Source organism: Hipposideros armiger, unplaced genomic scaffold (genome assembly GCF_001890085.2).
Source record: "Hipposideros armiger isolate ML-2016 unplaced genomic scaffold, ASM189008v1 scaffold_113, whole genome shotgun sequence".
Lineage (NCBI taxonomy): Eukaryota > Metazoa > Chordata > Mammalia > Chiroptera > Hipposideridae > Hipposideros > Hipposideros armiger.
The window spans coordinates 2,484,477-2,504,540 of NW_017731463.1; the positions used below are offsets into that span (position 1 = coordinate 2,484,477).

The 20,064-nt window shown below is 42.8% G+C and overlaps 1 protein-coding gene across 3 annotated transcripts in view; it reads right to left on the reverse strand.

The window, feature by feature from the left end:
* Window positions 1-20,064, reverse strand: part of PLD5 (phospholipase D family member 5) — a 207,759-nt gene that overhangs the window by 105,372 nt on the left and 82,323 nt on the right. The window contains exon 1 of one of the 3 annotated variants that reach the window (XM_019647601.1): window positions 6,416-6,554. The exons of the other annotated variants lie outside the window; for them this stretch is intronic. Coding sequence (XP_019503146.1) covers window positions 6,416-6,426 — 11 coding nt within the window. The 5' untranslated portion in view covers window positions 6,427-6,554. Of the gene's footprint in view, window positions 1-6,415; window positions 6,555-20,064 lie in introns of those variants that run through there. 3 annotated transcript variants of the gene reach the window in all.

A 20,064-nucleotide genomic window follows, 5' to 3' on the forward strand; every position in this document is an offset into this window, starting at 1 on the left:
CATAAATTCAGTGATACACATCTCCCATTTCTAGTACTATGATGGGCATCTATTAGAACTAGTTTAGAAACTAAAATATTATTAGTTTTATTACAATTAGAAAATAAAAATAATAAGTATTATTATTATTGCTTAATACCTCTATTAATGCTTCCCAGCCTAAGGCATAAAATGATATTGAGGAGAAAATTTAAAAGCCTGCCTGTTGCGGGCTTTATTTAAGTGGGAGATAAGAAATGTATAATAGTACTAATCAAGCCCTAAATAAATTACAATCAGCACTATCCTAATAAGTGTGTGTGTGTGTGTGTGTGTGTGTGTGTGTGTGTGTGTGTGTGTGTGTTTTACACTTCCTAATATATTGACAACATAGACACTTGATGTTGCAGCTAAGGCTGCGTGGTTGCCACCTCTGAGTTAGCCAAGTGACACATAACATTTCAATAAAGAAGTGAGAAAATTGTTTTCCAGTTTAAGAAATGTAAATTCTCCTGGGTTCTTGATGGGGAAACTCCAACTTCTTACATAGATACCTGCAATTGCTTCCAGAACAGAGATCTGTTTTATTCATAGTCGTGCATCCACAGTGCCAGATACATAATTAGGGCTCAATAAATACTTATAGGATGGATTTCAGGTTCCAACAGGGAACCTAGCACTTCTGAATAAAACTGTTAACTGTTTCTCTTACTGATACTTGTTCCATTCAGCCAGTTTTAGAAACAAAAACAATGCTTTTGTGTATTTGATGAATATCAGCCAGAATGGGGTTTGGGCATGTCACACAGAAACATTCACAGTTTTGGGGATCCAATCATGCCCCCATCACCAACAATCAAATTTAATGTTTGTCAGGCCCTTATAAGCACAGAACAGGCAACTCATTATGTGACACAGAAATGACTAAGAGGTATCTCTCTGGTCCCCTGGAATTTATAATCTAGTGAAAGAGCCTGTCTCATACATAATGATTCAAATAGGAGGTAGACTCTAAAAAATGGTGAAACAAGAGCAAGACGTTCAGTTAGATGGATAATGCGTCATCGGATAACACTGGAGCATGGACAGGAAGGAAAAATTAATTCTGGTTGGGGGCACCTAGAATTGGAGGAAGTGGGAGATATGAGTCTTGAGATATCATTTTTATGGGTGAGTTGGAAGAGAAATGCACCATGCAAAATATAGTGCTTTTAGATACTTTTGAGTGGGTGAGTCCAGGGGAGGGTGGGGTAGGCGAGTTATGGAAGGAACTTGCAATGGCTGAGAAGACTGGCAGCATCCGTAGGGAACGAACTGCAGTGGTTGTGAACCAGTAAGCGGAGTCTGGACTAAATTTTGATGCCCTTGAGAGCAACCAAGTACATTTTAGGGGCTAACTCTGACAGCACAACTGTTTGCTCCTGGAAGGGAGAAATGGGACACTAGGAGATGGCAAGTCAGTAGAGAGCAGAGGCTGTTGCAACAGCTCAAGAAAGAAAAATGGGAAGTGTGCATTAGGTCAATAGGAACAAAAAGAAGCGTGTATGTCATGGAGATTTTAGAAAGCAAATCTTAAAAGATTTAGTGTCTGATGGGTACGAGGAACAGGTAAAGTAGAAACAGATACAAGTCAATGATGGCTGAGACTTTCTTGCAAGACCGCCATATCTTCTCTTTTTTTCTTTTTAGCTGAGCCATCCTGCCACCTGTTGGCAGCTCAGTGGCAGCTCAGCTTGGGCTGGGAATTGAACTGGCGCTGCTGTTGCTCAGAGTTCGCACTCTCACGTGAGCTCTTAACCAACTGAGCCACTCGGCCGACCTTCATACCTTCTCTTTTAACAGGTCCCCTATAACCACCTCCAATGGTCTCCTTACATGGATGTTGGCCTCTGCAAACCATTCTCCACATGACAGCTGTGTTAATCACTTACAAAGGTAAACCAGAGCATTCTGCAGCCTGATTAAAACATCTAATGGGATTCCCCACTCTCCTTGGGGTGATGCTCCCTCCTACGCCCCAATATGACTGACAAGCGTTTCCCGTCTGGCTGGCTCTGCCTCTTCACCCTCACTAGACTCAAATGCACTCTGTGAGTTTTACATCAAAGCCGCAGCAGACATCTTTTTTTTCTTCCCTGCTATTCTCTCTAGACGTCGGCATTTCATGTGAATCTTCCCAATCCCCATTCCTACACTACTCAGGGAGCTCTCTCTGAATTAACTTTCAAAGCCCTAATTTAAATATCACTTCTCATAAACTTCCTGATGACCTCAAAGTATGCTAGATCTCTCTTATTATCAACTCCCACTGTGACCTGTTACTCCCCTATCATCTTACTCATTACTCTTGAAATTACTTGTTCAAGGCTGACTTTCCTTGACAGATTCTAGGATGTATCAAGGCGGGGACCTTGGTTCTGTTGGTTCAGTATTGTAGCCCCTGTGCCTAACATATTGTTTAGGGCACAGTCAGTATCCAAAGACTATCTGCTGAGTTTCATTAAAATCCGAACAACTGGGAAGATGGAGGGTGTGGAGTCCATGAAAACTGACAAGGAACGTGGCAAAAGAAGTAGACTGAGGATTGAGAGAGATGATCAGGGGAAACAAATGATGAAAAACTAGCCCAAAGCCTAATGTGGGGGGAATGCCTATATTTTTCTGGTTGACAGAGTGTGGAACAGATGAGATTCAGAAGGCACCATGAGGGAAGCGGATAGGTAAGAGAGGTCCAGGAGAACGCAGGTGTGAGTGCCAAAGGGAGAGGAGGTCAAAAGGGTGGCGAGAGGTTTTTTTTTTTAAAGATTTTATTGGGGAATTGGGGGATGGGAACAGCGCTGGGGAATCCAGGGAAGGGGAACAGACAAGTTGCTGTCCTTTTGTTCTTCAGTCTAGCTGTGGAGGACTTTGCTTCACTGGCCCAAGTTGGCACTATCATTGCGCTCTTCCCGGGTGAGGCACATCAGTCGCCGGCTTCTGGATGGCCGCTCACGCTGGCTGCTGGCTACACATGGTAGCTTATGGCAACCCACTGCCGCAGGGGCTGCAGCCTACGCCGTCGCCGGCGACCCACAGCAGCCCAGCTCCAGGTTGAGCTGTTGTTCAGCATCTTAGCTGTGGAGGGCAGTGTTACTGGCCCTCACATATGGGATCCGAACCGAGGCCCTCTGGCATCCCAAGCCAGCTCTTAACCAACACGCCACTCGGCAGGCCCTGTTTTTTTTTTGTTTTTTTTTTTTTTAACTTGCTTCAAAACCATTGAAGGCAATAGACAGAGGATGAAGTTGGATGTTTTCATTCTATTCTCATTGAAAGTCCAATTATCTGTGTTAATAGAAGGTTGACATAGCATGGAAAAATGACCCCAGATCATGAGCGATTTTAGTGTCTCCTGTGAATAATGAATACATTTAAAAACCAAACAAAAAAGAATCTCCCCAAACAAACAAAACCAAAAGGAAAACAGCTGCTAACGAACAGGAACGACTAGTTTCAATTTTACTTCAATATAAAAAATATGCTGAGAAAGACAAGAGGAGATCCATGAACCCCAGTTAAGTTGGACGTAGCAAACGAGATGGAGAGCAATTGCATTGTACAATTGTAGATGGTTCCAAACCGTCGCCTGTGGCTTCTGATAGGCACACAGATAAGGATCCCCAACCTCATAGAAATCTTTAGACCACATGTTCTTAACCCTGGACCCATGGATAGAATTCAGGGGTATCTATAGGTTTGATCTATATTTTTCTTCATCTCTAACTGAAATTTAACATTCCCTTCAGTTATGAGCATAGGCAAAAAAAAAAAATCACAGGATATTAGAAGAACCTGTGGTTCTCTCACCATTAAGCATTGTCCTACCGTGGTACAGTATTGCTGACGTCTCCAAGTATTTATCAGTACTTTGAAATTAGGGTCGTCGTCAGATCTTGTAATTTCATGAAAAAATAGTGCTGAATATACATTACTATACCACAAATTTGTTTTTAAAAATATTTTTATAACTTTATTTCAACATTATTGGTTTCCTTTGCAATCCTATGTATTTTAGTTTAAAACCATTATTCAAGGGAGAGGTCACAGACTTCATTAGACTGCCAAAGTGGTCTGTGCCACAAAAAGGCAAAAAGGGTTAAGTTCTTATCAGATGGATAATGTTTCATCTGTTCATCTATTTTTTTCCGATTTCACACACATTCTTATATAAGATTTTTTTCCCTTATCAAAGGCTTAGATGTGGGTAAGATTATCAAGAGAGATTTTCAAGAGAAGAGAACTGGGTCAAAACCAAATTCAGGAAACATCTAATCACTTCTGGTTGGCAGAGAAAGTGGGGCAGGTGAGAAAGACAGAGAAGAAAGTACTGGAATGACTAGAAGATGAGAGTGAAATTCCCTGGGAGCCAAGGAAGACCGGATTTGTTATGTTTTAGTTTTTACTAAATACCAAAGTAAATTATGAATTTGTACTAAAAATCAAAATAGAGGACCTATTCTGGGGACCACACTTGTGTTTGGGTAATGAGTTCCCAGAACAACAACCCTGCTCACCTCACTTGCCCCAGGAGATCCTGATGGCTCCTTCTGTGGCATAGCATTTGTTTCTGATGCTTTGCTCGAGAAAGCCTCTACAAGTTAGCTTTGAAATGACTGGACTGATTTCTGTGACCTATCATTTTATTTCCTTTAATAAGGAACAGCCAGTTACTCTCCAGGGGCCCGATCTAATTAGCATACATGCAGGATTCATTTCCATATGATAGCAGCCCTCGCTCTATGCGCTCTATGCTCTTATTTCTCAAGCAAAGAAAGAAGGAGGCACGCCTCATTAAAATTCACCTTTGGGCAAATCCCTGGAATGCCTGCATGCCTTCTCTAAGAGAACTATGGCCCCAGGGCTGCAGCACTATTTGTGATGCCTGATAATAAGGTGGAAAGCTGAATATACAGAGACCCAGTACAGCAAAAATCTTCTCAGGCTTGCTTTCATGGTACTTTGAGATAAACTACAAATGATTTGAACTGTGAGGCCAGGAAGCTTACGTAGAATTAATATAAGAAAAGGAGTTTTTGCATTGTTAATAGATTTTTAAAATAGAATTCTAGCTCTTCTTATTAATAGTATGTATTTATTCTCTAAATTTAAAGTGATCATCAAAATTTCTCTTTCAATCCAGGAACCATTTTTCACCTTCTGTAGAAATATCTGTAGTTCTCTAATAAGCTACTAAAAAGTACAGTCCCACCATTTGCTAGCTTTAAAACGTGTGTGTGTGTTCAGTAAACACAAGAATTTTTATGAAGTATTATATTTTCACACTTGATTTTGGTAATATTGTAGAGAAATGTTTAAAAGGAAAGGACGTGGAATAAGGTAGACAAAACAGCTCTGCCGATTATTGGTTGTAAAACCTTGGACAATTGACTAACCTCTTTAAATGCTTCCACTTTTGAGGAAAAAAAAGTTACTATAATACAAAGATTAAAGGAAATAATCTATGTGAATAAAGTGTTTTGCTCGGTGCCTGCCTCATAGAGAGCATTAAATAAAAGACAGATTTTTAAAAAGTAACTTACAGTTTAAAAACTTAAGAAAAAAAATTTTCTAAGTGCTCGAACGAATATAGCACAGTTACTAAAAAAATTCTACCTACGTTGGCTAAAAGGAGTCTTATAAGCTGGGACTTACTGACATTTTCAGAGTGAATGTGAACTTTCTTTCATTGCCAAGAGCACTGGGTCAGTCATTAGGACTTGATGACCTACGCAGGCTGCTTGGCGGTCAATTCATTGACTTTCATTCCTTAGATCTTGGTTATTTGATGGCATTAATCAATGGAGCTGAACAGAGGGCCTTTGTTCATCAATACAATTAGATTTGCACTCAGAGAAAAATGATGTAGTTTTGCACCCTTATTGTGGGTCATCTGGCTGTAATTAAAGCCCAGGACTGACCAGGCAAAAGTAAACCTTCCCAAAGGGATACTGGAGTCTCTGACATTGAAGCAGAAGATGGCTGGCTACCCGTGTGGCAGGTTCTCCTCTCACACGGGACTCAGAGGGCCTGGTGAAACATGAAGTGCTGAAACACTCTGGTTCCCCAAAGCTGAGCCTGAAGCTGAGACATGATGTAAGGCATTCATTTGGGAGGGAATTCCAGGAAGGAGTAAGGAACAGGGAGAGAGAAGGGGGGAAAGCTCATAAAAATAAACCTGAAGAGCAAGTCACAGCCACGGGCAACTGGGCTCGGTCTCACTGGGCCCTCGGAGGGACTGTGTGGAACCTGCCTCAGAACACTCTCATGTGTCACCAGCTGAAAGCGACCCTGAAGTGTCTTGACTTCCGGTTGTCCAGTGAACGACAAGCCTGCACCCAGAAACCAGAGAAAGCTCTTATGGTAGACACTAAAGATAAACTATTCCTTGAGAACTTACCCAAATCTCATCTTATGTCTGGACTTCAGTTACCCCCCTCAAGCAGACAGTGGTCTCTAGTCCATGTTCATCAGGCATCTCAGGGACTTCTGACTGGGGATGGAGGGGTGGACCAGGTCCCTCTCACTAGGTCTCCCTTTGTTCTGGTCGTTTGCCTGAAGGTAGGCTTCCTGCTCTGTATGACGTTGAAAACCTTTAGAAAAGGTATTTGCTTTCTACAGGTCAGGCACACAGGTGGTCACTTATCTTCCCTGTGAGAGAAAACAGACAGACTCAGCCCTCCCTTTCTCCCCCACCCCAAAAGCCCTACAAGCAGAGGGCACGCCAAGCACTTTCATGGCCAGGCAGGCCCAGCCAAGCTCAGCTGACTTGCCTGATGACAATGAAGCCTGAGGGACATCCCAGAGAAGCCAGAAACCAACAATCTCCTGTTAAACCTTCAGAACCTTTGATACTGGCAGCTAATTTAGTTTTTTGAATGATCTGCTACAGCGCAAGGTCAGAAAGTCCTTCCTGTACATGCTGTTCCTCAAATTTCTCCAGCTTAAAATATTCAGTACGCCAAAGAGCCATATATTGGGATAGGGTATCCTGAACTCCATTAATTACATGGGGCTTGTGAACATACCACTGTGATTTAAACTAAGTGTGAAGGGAAGGGGATTTTTGGTCAAGATGGCAGAGCAGGTAAACATTGTGCTCACTTCCTCTCACAACCACATCAAAATTATAACTAAACTACAGAACAACCATCGTTAAGAATTTCCTGGGGGCCGGCCAAGTGGCTCGGTTGGTTAAGAGCATGAGCTATGAGCAACAGGGTCACCGGTTCGATTCCCACATGGGCCAGTGAGCTGCGCCCGAGCTGAGCTGCCACTGAGCTGCCAACAGGTGGCAGGATGGCACAGCTGGTGAGAGTGCATGCTCCTAACAACAAGGTTGCTGGTTCAACTGCCGCATGGGTTGCTGGGCTATGCCCACCTGCAACTAAGATTGAACCCAGGCACCTTGAGCTGAGCAGCCACGAGCTGCCGATGGTGACTTGACTTGGAGCTGAGCTAGCTGCACCCTCCACAAGTAAGATTGAAGGACAACTTGGCTGTTCCCCTTCCCCAATTCCCCAACATTGTCCCCTTCCCCCAATTCCCCAATAAAATCTTAAAAAGAAAAGAAGAATTTCCTGAACAGAAGTCCTACAACTAAGGACATACAGAAAAAGCCACCATGAAACTGGTAGGAGGTCTGGAGATGCAGAATGGGCTGGTCCCACACCCACGTGTGGCAGTTAAAAACTGGGAAGAATATATCGGCTGCAGAGTTCCCCCTGGAGGAGCGAGGAGTCTGAACCCCACACCAGGCTCCCCAGCCCGGGGTTCCAGTGCCGGGGAGAGAAGTCCCCATAACTTCTGACTTTGAAAACCAGCAAAGATTGTGGTTAGGTGAGACAAGGGAGGCTGCAGCCCCAGGAGACACTCTTAAATAGCCTACGCACAAACTTACTCGGGGGCAGACTCACTTGGTCTGAGCTTCAGCACTTGGGCAGCAGCTCAAAAGGCAACAGGGACATATGGGGAGGAACTAAGTTGTGGGGCATCAGGGAGAGGGCAGGAGGGACGGCTTTCTCCTGGACAGAAGTGCTGGCAGAAACCATTGCTCCTTTGTTGAGCCCTCCCCCTTTCCCACATGCAGATGCAGGTGGCTGCCATATCTGAGTCTCCACCAACCTGCCTAACACTGTTCACCTCACCCTGGTGATTCCCTGAGACCATGCCCTACCCAACTCGTGGACACACCCAAGCCACTTCCAGTGGCTTTTCCATTCAAGCAACCTGTCTTGACTTATGCTGCAGACTTTCCTAAAGTCTCTCAGAGGTTTATAAACAAGCAGTATCTGGCCTCTGCATGTCCCAGACCTCTTGCTGAGCAGCCCCAAGCCCAGCACTAGCTGCAGTCAGCCTCAGCTCCTGGCTTGGCCTCTCTCAGGCACCTCCAAGACTAGTGCAGGTGGTTGCCACCTGTGGATTGCTTTGTGGCTCATGCCAGGTGGCCTCAGGCAGGGCACAAACTGGGGCTGAACTTGGCCTGCAGCAGGTCCCTCCCAGGAGGCCCTGGGAACAGCTTCAGACTCAGCTGGAGCACCACCTGGCTGCCTCAGAGGGTGACACACCCAAAGGACAAACTGGGCAGACACCGAATCCCTGCTAAAATGAATCCTGCTCCATAGGGTCAGCCCCTGCAAAACAGCCCCTCCACTGTAGTCACAGCCAGTCCTTACAACAAATCAGCCTGAGGGCCTGTCACTGCCTTTGATGTGCAAAGAGCAACCAGGGCTCAACTACAACAGGAGGGTACACACAACCCACACAAGGGACACACCTGAAGCACCTTGCTCAGATGACCAGGGAGACTGCATCACTGGACCCCACAGCACACCTACTACATAAGCACACTCTCCTAAGACCAGGAGACATAGCAGCCCTACCTAATATACAGAAACAAACACAGGAAGGCAGCCAAAATGGGGAGACAAAAAAACATGTTCCAAGTGAAAGAAGATAACAAAGCTGCAGAAAAAGAGCTAAACAAAATATAGACAAGCAATCTACCAGATGCAGAGTTCAAAACACTGGTTAGAAGGATGGTCAATGGTTTCAGGGAAAACCTCAACAAAGAGACAGGAAAAATAAAAATAGAGATAGAAAACATAAAAAAGAACCAGTCAGGAATGAAGAATACAATAATTGAAATGAAGAATAATACATTAGAGGGAATCAACAGCTGGTTAGATGAAGCAGAGGATCAAATCAGTAATTTAAAAGATAAGGTAACAAAAAACACCCAATCAGAACAGCAAAAAGAAAAGAGAATCTGCATCTCCCAAAAAATGAGGATAGCTTAAGGGACAACATCAAGCATAACAACATTCAAATCATAGGGCTACCAGAAGAAGAGAGAGAGCAAAGAATTGAAAACCTATTTGAAGAAATAATGATGAAAAACTTCCTTAACCTGGTGAAGAAAACAGACATACAAGCCCAGGAAGCACAGAGTCCCAAACTATTATAGATGAACCCAAAGAGGCCCACACCAAGACACATCATAGTTAAAATGCCAAAGTTTAAAGGCAAAGAAAAAATGTTAAAGCAGCAAAGAAAAGCAGTTAATTACCTACAAGGAAGCTCCAATAAGACTGTGAGCTGATTTCTAAACAGAAACTTTTCAGGCCAGAAGGGATTAGTATGGAATAATTAAGGAACTACAACCAAGATTACTCTACCCAGCAAAGCCACCATTTGGAATCAAGGAGAGATAGGAGCTTCCTGCACAAGAAAAAGCCAAAGGAGTTCACCAACATCAAACCAGTATTACAAGAAATATTAGAGGGGCTTCTTTAAGAAGAAGAAGAAGAAGAAATTAAAATACGAATAATAAAATAGCAATAACTATATATCAAAGAACAATTACTTTAAATGTAAATGGATTAAACGTTTTAATCAAAAGATAGGGTGACTCAATGGATAAGAAACAAGACCCTTACATATGCTGCCTACAAGAGACTCACTTCAGATCAAAAGACATACACAGGAATGGAAAAAGGTATTTCATGAAAATAGAAATGAAAAAAAAAACCCTTAAGTAGCAATACTTATACCCGACAAAATTGACTTTAAAACAAAGTCTATTACAATAGACAAAGAAGGACCCAGTAATCCCACTTCTGGGTATTTACCTAAAGAACCCTTGGGTACTTCAAAGGGACATGTGCATCCATATGTTCACTGCAGCATTATTTACAATGGCTAAGATATGGAAGCAACCTGGGTGTCCATCAATAGATGAATGGATAAAGAAGAGGTGATACATATATATACGATGGAACATTACTCAGACACACACACACACACACAAATGAAATCTTGCCATCTGCAACAACATGGATGGATCTAGAGGGTTTTGTGCTTAGTGGGGTAATCAGACAGAGAACGACAAATGCCATACGATTTCACTTATATGTAAAATCTAAAGAACAAAATAAACAAAAGAAAAACAAACTCATAGATACAGAGAACATTTTGAAGATTGCTTCTAGGACCACAGAGGTATTTTTGAAAAGTGGGGGAAAGTGTCAACTAAGAGGCCCATTTGGAGCACTGTAATTGTAAATCACAATCTTACATCGAGATGTCACTACAGGGGGCCCTGTTGGCTGCAGAGCTTGGCCACTCAGCATGGAAGATGATTTTGGCCACTGCATTTCAAGTCCACCAGGGCAGTCAGTCAGCATCCTTGGAGAGGACGTGTGCCATTTCCAGAGGCTTAAAATAGCTTTTCTAACTGTGTCTTTTCACAGCTCGCATATGGCTTAAGTTTCTCCCGAGCTGAGATGCTGAAGGGGATGAGACAATTCTGTGATGACTTTTGTGGGGAAAGGATTGTAGGGGGACAGGAGTCAGAGCGGGAGCCTGAGTAGAAGACCACAGCAATGGTTTGGGGCCTAGATGAAAGATGATGGTGACTTAAATCTATTCCTCTATTTTTTTACGATTCAAGGAAGCTTCTTCCTATTTTTAGAAAGCATTACATGTAAATAGTACATGTGTATATCAAACCATCCACATGATCCTAGTGGAAAATGGGACTCTGCTCCCACTGCTGGTCGCTCTGTCTTCCAGTTCCCTGTCCCAGGGTCAACTGCCTGCAACTAAGATGCCCCTGCATACACATTGATTAACTTACCTATTTTCTATCTTTGGACCTTTCAAAGCATGCAGGATAATTTATTTAAATAGGCAGTTTCTTCATTGGTTCACTGAGGAAGTCAGGACCTCAGGAGAGGTGTAGCTTGGGGACAGAAGCAGAGGCTGCCCACAATCTACTTCCCTTCTCTATTTTGTTATTCCAAATCTTGAGCTGTTGAAGAGGTGACACCACATGTGTGTCTCCCAGTGGAAGGGGATAGAGGAGTGACTGAGAAGCATCAAGGTAGAGAGGAGAGAGTCCCCTGACTAGGGAGGGTGGAGAGCTCTTGCAAGCAGCACAGGACCCACCACCTGGCCACAGGCCTGCCCAGGAAGATGGCCAACTCCCAGAGGTCAGAGGTTGCGTGTTGCACATACCCAGGGAGGCTGGACGCTAGGCTCTGGGGCTCCACTTTTACAGGTCCCAGGAATGGAAGGACATGAGTGTGTGCCGATGGAGTCTAGCGGTAACGAGTGAGGACAGATATGCTTTGCCACAGGCCTGGAGATGATCTGTTGCTGGGAAAGACCCCGGGGATTTTGTACAGCCTCGGGCCGTGGGTGCTGAGACGGAATTCCTGCCAGCCAGCCATCAGCCTGGCAGTTCAGTGAGGATTCAATGACGTGTATGGAATTTCTTTTAAATCCAATTTTAGGGGCTTAGATTTGTTCCCACCACACAAATGCCGCGTTTTGTCTTAGGATGGGCCAGACAGATACCTGAAGTTCTGAACCGTGTTCCAGCCCCCAAAGCCTACATTCAAGGAATTCCCTGTGGTTCATATAGAACATCTCTCGCTGCAATGGGCTTATTCTTCTGGCAGGGCCCAGAGGCCCCGCTGTGAAACTGTTCTGGAAGCTAGAGGTGGTGGTGCCTCACCAGTGGTATTCTGAATGTAACCCATGCCTGCCTGCCTGCACAAATAAGCATTTGCTTCTCTCTAAGTCAAAGAGAAGCACATACAAACTTAAAATTCCAGAACGTTCGAAACCCAATCTCACTCACCGTGCAACAAAAAGAAAACTCCACTCATACATCAAGGAAAACAGAAGTTTGTTAAAACACATACTTATGCACACAAACTTTTTTTCCTTTCGTACAGACTGAAAACAGGAAGTCCGTGTGAAGCTTAACTCATCCCATAAACCCTTCAGATGACATCCACACATCCACTCCCTGGTCAGGAAATACCTTTTCCATCAATTTTTGACAGAGAAATCACATTAAGCTTCTCAGAGGAGGAGTCAGGGAATTAAAAGATGTGGGTTCTGGGCTAAGCTGCCATTTGCTCTTTTCTCATCATTAGTTTGTGGGCAGAGTTTCAGTCAATGGCATATTCATTCCTGAAAGGGGATTAAAACGTCACTGAAAAGGAAAACTCCAGGTGCTAAAGGTGCTTGTGGTCTGAACACAGAAGATTAAGTCTTAACTATTTAGCAGCCTGCGGGGTCACGTGGAGGCTTTTGGTTTGTATAACTGAACACTATCTGTCAAAAGGGCCCTCCCACACAACTTAGAGAAATGCGCCTCAATACCCACATATTCATTGTGAATAACAGAAAAAGTGCACATTGCTCTATGCCCCTGTTCCTGACTCAGGGCTCCTGAAACCCTTGTAATTTCCTGGGTGATGGGAGTGTCTTTTGTCCTAATGAGGTGACCCTGGGTGGGCGCTGAGATGGGGGCTGGTCACCAGAAAGACCAAGTCATGATTAGAAGCTTGGAATTTTTTATCTCTGTTCCTAGTCTCTTGAGAAGGAAGAAGGGCTGAAAATGGAGTGAATGAACGATCATGCCTATATGATCGATAAAAATCCCAGTAGCACGAGGATCGGAGAGCTTTCAGGTGGGTGAACCCATCCATATATCGAGTGTCCCCAACTCCACAGGGACAGAAGCCCCTGCACTCAGGACCCTCTCAGATCCTATGTATCTTTTCATCTGGCTATTACTCTATATCATTTTCCATAACCTTTAGTAAATTGGTTAACGTGTTTCCCTGAGTTCTGTGAGCTGCTCTAGCAAGTAACTGAATCAAAGAGGGAGCAGGTAATGGAACATCTGATTTGTAGCCAAATTGGACAGAAGTTGTGGGTCACCTGGGGACCTACTACTTGTAATTGGCATCTGAATCGGGGGGCAGTCGCACAGGACCGGGCCCTCACCTGTAGACAGTATCAGAATTGAGTTCAATTGTAGGACACCCAGGGAGTATTGCACAGAATTGCTTGGTGTGGGCAAATCCCCACACACTGGGTGACCAGAAGTGTCAGAAGTGAAGGGCCTGTTTGAGTAGTAAAGGAGGGAAAGACTGTTGTTGTTGTTTTTTCCTAATGTATTTATATATTGAAAAATAGCAAAAATGATAATGATGGTGATGACAGTAAAATACAGTAAGAGCTGCCATTTATTGCACATGCCTACGTGTTGAGAACTTTGAAGACATGATCACACTACCTTGTGACACAGGTTTTAGTATTCCCATTTTTAAGATGAAGACAATAAGTTTAGGAAATAGTGTAATGTAAGAGACCCAAAGTCACAAGTGAGAAGTAGAATCGGTTTTCAAATCTTGCTCTGTCTGGCACCCCAATCCGCCCTGCTCAACACGTCGCCCTTGGAAGCCTCTCTCCTGTGTGTGCAAATTACTGTGCACGGACAACAGTGCAAACACCAGCCCTGCTGCTGACGGGGTAAGGGCGGCAGTGTGAGTGATGAACTATTGCTTTGGTGAGCAGGGTTTCTGGTTCCTTCTCCTCTTGCTATATAATACAATGTATGTGTTACCTCTGCCATAACTGTCTATAATCCATTAACACACTGATGGATTTTTAATCCTGAAAGGACCCTATTAATTAGCCAAACCTAGTTTTAATTTTCGCCAGCAGCTGTTACCAACCCTTTAAAAGAGTGTGCAGTGTTCCAAGGGTATAATTTTTCTACTTGAGCTCTTGAGGGATTTAGACATGTTTTAAAACTTACGATCTCTATTATATAGTATAATAGTTATTAAGTATTATAGACACAAGAAAAACGAACATTAAAGTGTTCTATGAAGTTTCTTATAAGTAGGTAAATATTTTAAATAATGAGCAGTAAACCTTTCATTCATATTCACATTATCATTTTTTAAATTTGAGTAGCATCCTAGAAGCTATAAATTTAAGCTCACTTCCAAATCACCTTCTAATTTACATTTGTTCTCATTACAACGAGTCTATGAAAGACTTCAATCTTACAATTCTCTAATCTTGGAAGTTTAAAAAGTCGTGACATATAATTAGAATCTGTGTAGAAGACTTAAAAGGAATGCTGAAGTAGGCGTCATAGGAACTTGGTTCTAGGTCAGAATTTGTCTCCAACTCTCATTATTTCTTTGAAAACAACTTTATTCACCTATAAAACGATGAAGGTCCCAAAGACACTCTTTAAGTTCTTCCAGAGTAAAATTCTAAATTACAGATTTTTAAACTCAGAAAACTATTTAAACTCATTAAAAATATTACAAATTATATATGTATGTATGTATAGATATTATTATATATAATATCAGAAGTAATTTGCTGATAACAATAAAACCACAGTTAAAATGTGAACAATATACTTCCTGTTTAAAATACGTCAAATGAGAAAAACAAACAACCATTACATTCTAAACATCTTAATGTTTTCAAACTATCACTACTGGCAGTCATTTAAGCAATTAGTCATTTTTAAGTATTTAAAACCTTTCAACACACTCCTTAATCTTTATCCCATAGGGAAATACTAATAGCCTAATCGTTCAGGTTTAAAAAAGTAAAAGAAAGGTTCGCTTCCCCTCTTGCTTAACCCTGACCACCACTCACAAGCTTGAACATGCCATGAACCCTCTTCTGTATTTGTTATTTTGGGATTGGGGTGGGGGGGAAGAGAGGCAGGGAAGGAGAAGATGGAAGGAAAAGGAAGGGATAAAATTATAGCCTAAGGCAAAATAAAGAAGTGGGGTGGGGGGTGGAGGAGTGTGGGGGGTTTATAAACAATCAAGTGGCATTTCCATGAGTGGGGAGAGGATGACATTGAACTAAGAGGAAGGGTTTACTCAAGAAATAGAGGCTATAGAGAACATGTAGACTGTTTTTCTATAATTCAAACTTTATAACAAGAAATACTTCCTCCCCCTAATTTTTTTTTCCTTCATGATTTTCTAAATGGAATTCAGCCAGTCAGTTCTGGTCAAGTTCAAGGATGAAAATGGAAATTTCCAACATTTTTACATTATTGTTCAATATGGATATTTTGAGCCAGGTCCTGTCTGAGTGGGATAAAATTTTTTTTAATTTTTATTCTTAGCCTATAGGAAAATGTTTTACCTGGAGAAGGTCAAAGAGAACATCTTGTCATGATAAAAGACAAAATGTACCACAAAAAATTTGAATCAGGACAATAGCACACTCAGCAGTTCTTTTAGTGTCCACACTTACATGCCAAAGCTTACTTGGTTAGTTAGGATTGATGTTTTTCAGCAAAATATCACCCTCAGCGGGCTCTCTAAGCCATTCTTATGTGGCTGGGACATAAGTCAGCAGCAGCAATAACAGGATCGTGTCACGTATTAAAGACTCCAGGGCAGGCTGAGTTTCAGCCCGGTCTCATGTTCCCTAAACACACGTGCTATGAGCAGATAACTCATCACTTTGGCACCTGTCTCACCTTCCTTCTTCTCCAAGTGGTGGACAGACATATGTGACTCCTGTCTCCTGGACACCTTCCCAGAGAGACCAGTGTGATTCTTTCACTTCCGTTCCAGCATACTCAATGGAACCAAATCCTTCTGAATTCAGTGAGTAATAACAGTGCCTTTTAAAAAAACCTGTCACACCTATTCCTTAGCCTCCCCCATAACACAAACAACAATGACTGGGTCTCCAGGGGGGGGGGCAAAACGTCTCCTTTTTCAATTAGTATGAAGAAATGTGGCCAGAACACTTAGCTTCTGTGCACCAAGAGAAGGAGAGGCAGGTGAAATAGCATCTTAGTATCAAGTGAAGAGTAATCTGCAACAAAAATATAAGGATCAAGAAAATAGCATAAATCTGTGCTCCAGGTATAGCCTGCACTAATGGTTAGTGATGGAAGAGATTGTGGCATTTGCTATTTCAATCCTTAATTGAACAGGGAAGAAACCAAGGCAGAGAGAGATCTCATTGCTTTTCAACATAGCATGGCCAGCTAGGGACAGAGCTGGGGCTGGTGTGAACTCAGGATTCTAGAACCAATGATCCATAATCATTTATGTGAAAATCTTCAGGCCACACGTGGTTATGGTGTATTTACTGTAAACAAATCACCCTCGGCAGTCTGAGGCCAACCTCTATACCTATACACATTCACATCTTTAGAGTGAATATATGAATATTCACACTATGAAGGATAAAGACCCTAAGTAGCCAAATGTTAGTTTAGGTAAGATTTTGCCACCACAAATTATTCAGGAAATTTTATTTTGGTGTTTAGGGTACTCTTAATTTTTAGAATTGCAGATAATGGATTATAGAAAGAGAGGGAAAATCCCTCAAGCATTTATTTAAAAAGCAGCACAGCTAGCAGTTCTGGTCAAGATGGCGGAGTAGGTAAACACGGTGCTTACCTTCTCTCACCACCACATCAAAATTATAACTAAACTCTAAAATCACCATCATTGAGAATCACTTGAAGTCTTGCTGACCCAAAGCCCTACAACTAAGGGCATACAGAAGAAGCCACCTCGAGAATGGTAGAGGGGCAAAGATGATACTATTTTAACAGTTAGGTAACATACAAACTTGAATCTATTTTTTATAAAGAACCTATAATTGGGAAATATTCAAGAATATGTATGACCAATCTTTTTCTCCAGAAAAATATACATCCATCCTCCTTCCAACTTCTCTTATTCTAACAATTATAAAAAGAAGCTCAAATTGAAGTCAGTTACCTCATCTTAGAATGAACTGTGATTTTTCTTTTTTAATTTTTACGTCTTGTTTGTTTTTCAATCTCATGGAGCAAGAACCACGTTCTCTGTTACCTCTGCTTCTGGTGATATTATGAACTAGGTCAGAGGTATTTAAAAAAAATAATAAGTCCAGAGCTAAAAAAAAAAAAATGGCCATGTTCCATGTTCAAAATAAACTCCTTTCTCTATTCAGGGCAACCATGAGATGTTCCTGAGAAAAGCGCCACCATGAATACCAGCCAAGGAAATGTACCAGGGAGAGCCTGACCACCTGACTATTATGCCATCCCCTGTGATGGAGGACGGGTGGCAAATCACTGTCCGCTTGTTTCTCAATGCCTCTGAATAAGGATTGTTAACGGTCCTGGATGCCGGGTCAAGAAAATGTTAAAATGTTTGCTTTTCCTGGTATTTTAAACTGCAGCTTAAAAAGGGGTCTTTGGAACAGGGATGCCAAAATATTCTTGAAAAGCGGCTTGCCTAAGAAAAAGAAAACCAAAAGGGAACAGTAGTGACATTATCTAGGACAAAAGGATGTGCCCTGAGGCTACGAAAAAAAAAACGTGAGCAAAGAAAGGGTAATGGGAGACAGGCTGGGCTTACACACATTCCTCTTCCCAGATGAGAAAGAGGCCAGGGGAGGCGATCCACAGGGAACGGGTTCTTTTACGACGCGGGGACCTTGAGTGCCACGGTGTTCCTCTGGGGGGAGAAGCATTTGGCTTTTTTCAGACTCCTCTGCTGTCATACCTGCCAAAGGCTGCCAGTGGGCACTGCCAAGACTTGACATTCTTGGGCCAGTTCCCAAACAAGTGTGCTGAGGGGCAGAAAGACAGAGAGCTCCACAGAGAGATGGCCCTTATGTTTTACTAGGCGAGTTGTTTATGTTTGCATTTTAGTGTACATGAACTACTTCTGTGCATCATGAATCCTCGAGGGGGACTGGAGGGGTACCTGCCATGATGCTTCCACTTTCATCCATAGGTCTGTGTCAAACTTGAAATACACACTTATACATAGGCCTACTGATGAAAACAAAAGCATCGTGGTTATTTGGCGTGGAGAAAGAGATGGAGGTGGCTGGACAGAGCTGGTGAGAATGTCAGGAGAGGGGGGTGCTGACGGACACGCATCTGAATAGTGGTTGCCCAGTCTGAGCACCTGACAAGGATGCCACTGGTGGACGAAAGCTCGGTCAGGAGCCAGCTCTGGCTCTGAGCCTAAGTTTGCGAACCAGCAGCTATAAATTAAGCCGGGGCGAGGACTGAGAAGAGCTGCAGATAGAAAGAGTCCAAGGTCTCCTGACCCCGGGAAGCAGACTGATCAAGAGGCAGAAGCCAGAGTATCCTAAGACAAAAATAAACACAATTGGTGCCAACCTATAGGAGCCTGGTGATCAGTTTAAGACAGGTCACTTCAGCAGGAGGGTCTTGTCCCTGGTGGCCCATCAGAATCACCTGGGAGGCTTCAAATAAAAGACCTGGGATTTAATTGGTTTCGGGTGGAGTCTCAGTAACAGTATATATTTTTTAAAGTGGTCCTGATGATTCTGGTGTGCAGCTCAGTTGAGAACCACGGCGTAAAAGGCTGACAGGGGCTGCAGGAAAATGTCTCTCTCATCAGAGATGCTCACAGTGATTTATTTGCAGTCGACTTGGAGTAGGACAAGTTGCTGCCTAATCAACCATTGAGGGATTCTCTTTCCTCACTATAAAGCTTCAGCGGGGCTATCAGTCTGCTCATCCAAATACCTATGAGATTGCCTGGGCCACGTAAAGTAACCTTATTGGGTCCACAGAACACAGGCATTATCAGGGCAAATGCCAACATCACTGAGATCCCACGGACCACCCAGAAGACCCGCAGAGCGCCCGATTACCTTAGAAAGTGTCTACCCTTATGCTGGATGGCAACGGGGTGAAAACTGGCTGAAGGCAGGCTGGTTTTCAGAGCGTTGGAACAGCAGCTTTGGTGATGGCACTGCCACACACTCGGTGTAAATGATCTAAATGAATGGGCATGTTTGTTCACTCTGCTCTGGCCGCCCTGTCCTGCTACTCCTCCTCAAACATGCTGGGGGGGGGGGTTCCCACCCTCTCCTTCCACCTGGAGCCCTCTTCCCCCGGATATTCACCTCCTTCAAGGCTCTGACCAATGTTCACCTCCTTACTCTGTGAGGGCTGCCTGAGTCAAGATGCCACCAGCCTCTCCCTCTCCTGTCCCCGAATGCTTTTGCTCTGCTACATTCTCTTCTCTCCACAACATTTATCACTTTCTAACATCTATGTATGTATGTATGTATCTATCTAGCTATCTATGATCATTTGTTGTCTGTCTTCCCTCTGTCCCCACTGAACAATGCCTAACCATGCTTGACATTTTGTAAGGACTCAATAAATAGTTGTTAAATAAATGAAAGTATTGGTAATGCCACAGTGTTATTATTATTATCATCATCATTATTATTTTGATTAACATAATTTTTTTGCACTAAAAAGAAATGCTTTATTCTTTAATGAAAAAAATGGAAAAAAAAACTAAAGAGGGAGAAGGGAAAAAACTTTAGTTGGCTACCACAAAATTATGAGTTTTTCACTTTGTGAAATATAAATATAAACACCACATATGTGGCTTGCAAAGCAGAGGCTGATTGATTTCTATCTCCAGTCATTGTCATTGCCTTCCCTTTAATTTAGTGTTCTTTTGTAGTTTCCAAAGGTGGCACCTGAGAGTCACCTCCCTCAATGTACCCATAGGAGCCTGACATCCCAAAGCAAAGGGCATGTCTTTTTTATTTTTTTTTATTGTTAGTTTCAGGTGTACAGAACAACGCAACAGTTACCCCCCTCACCCTCACAAAGCAACAACCCCCCTCCCCCCATCCACTGCCCTCCCACCCCCGATATCATGCTTATCTATTACAATTCCATTG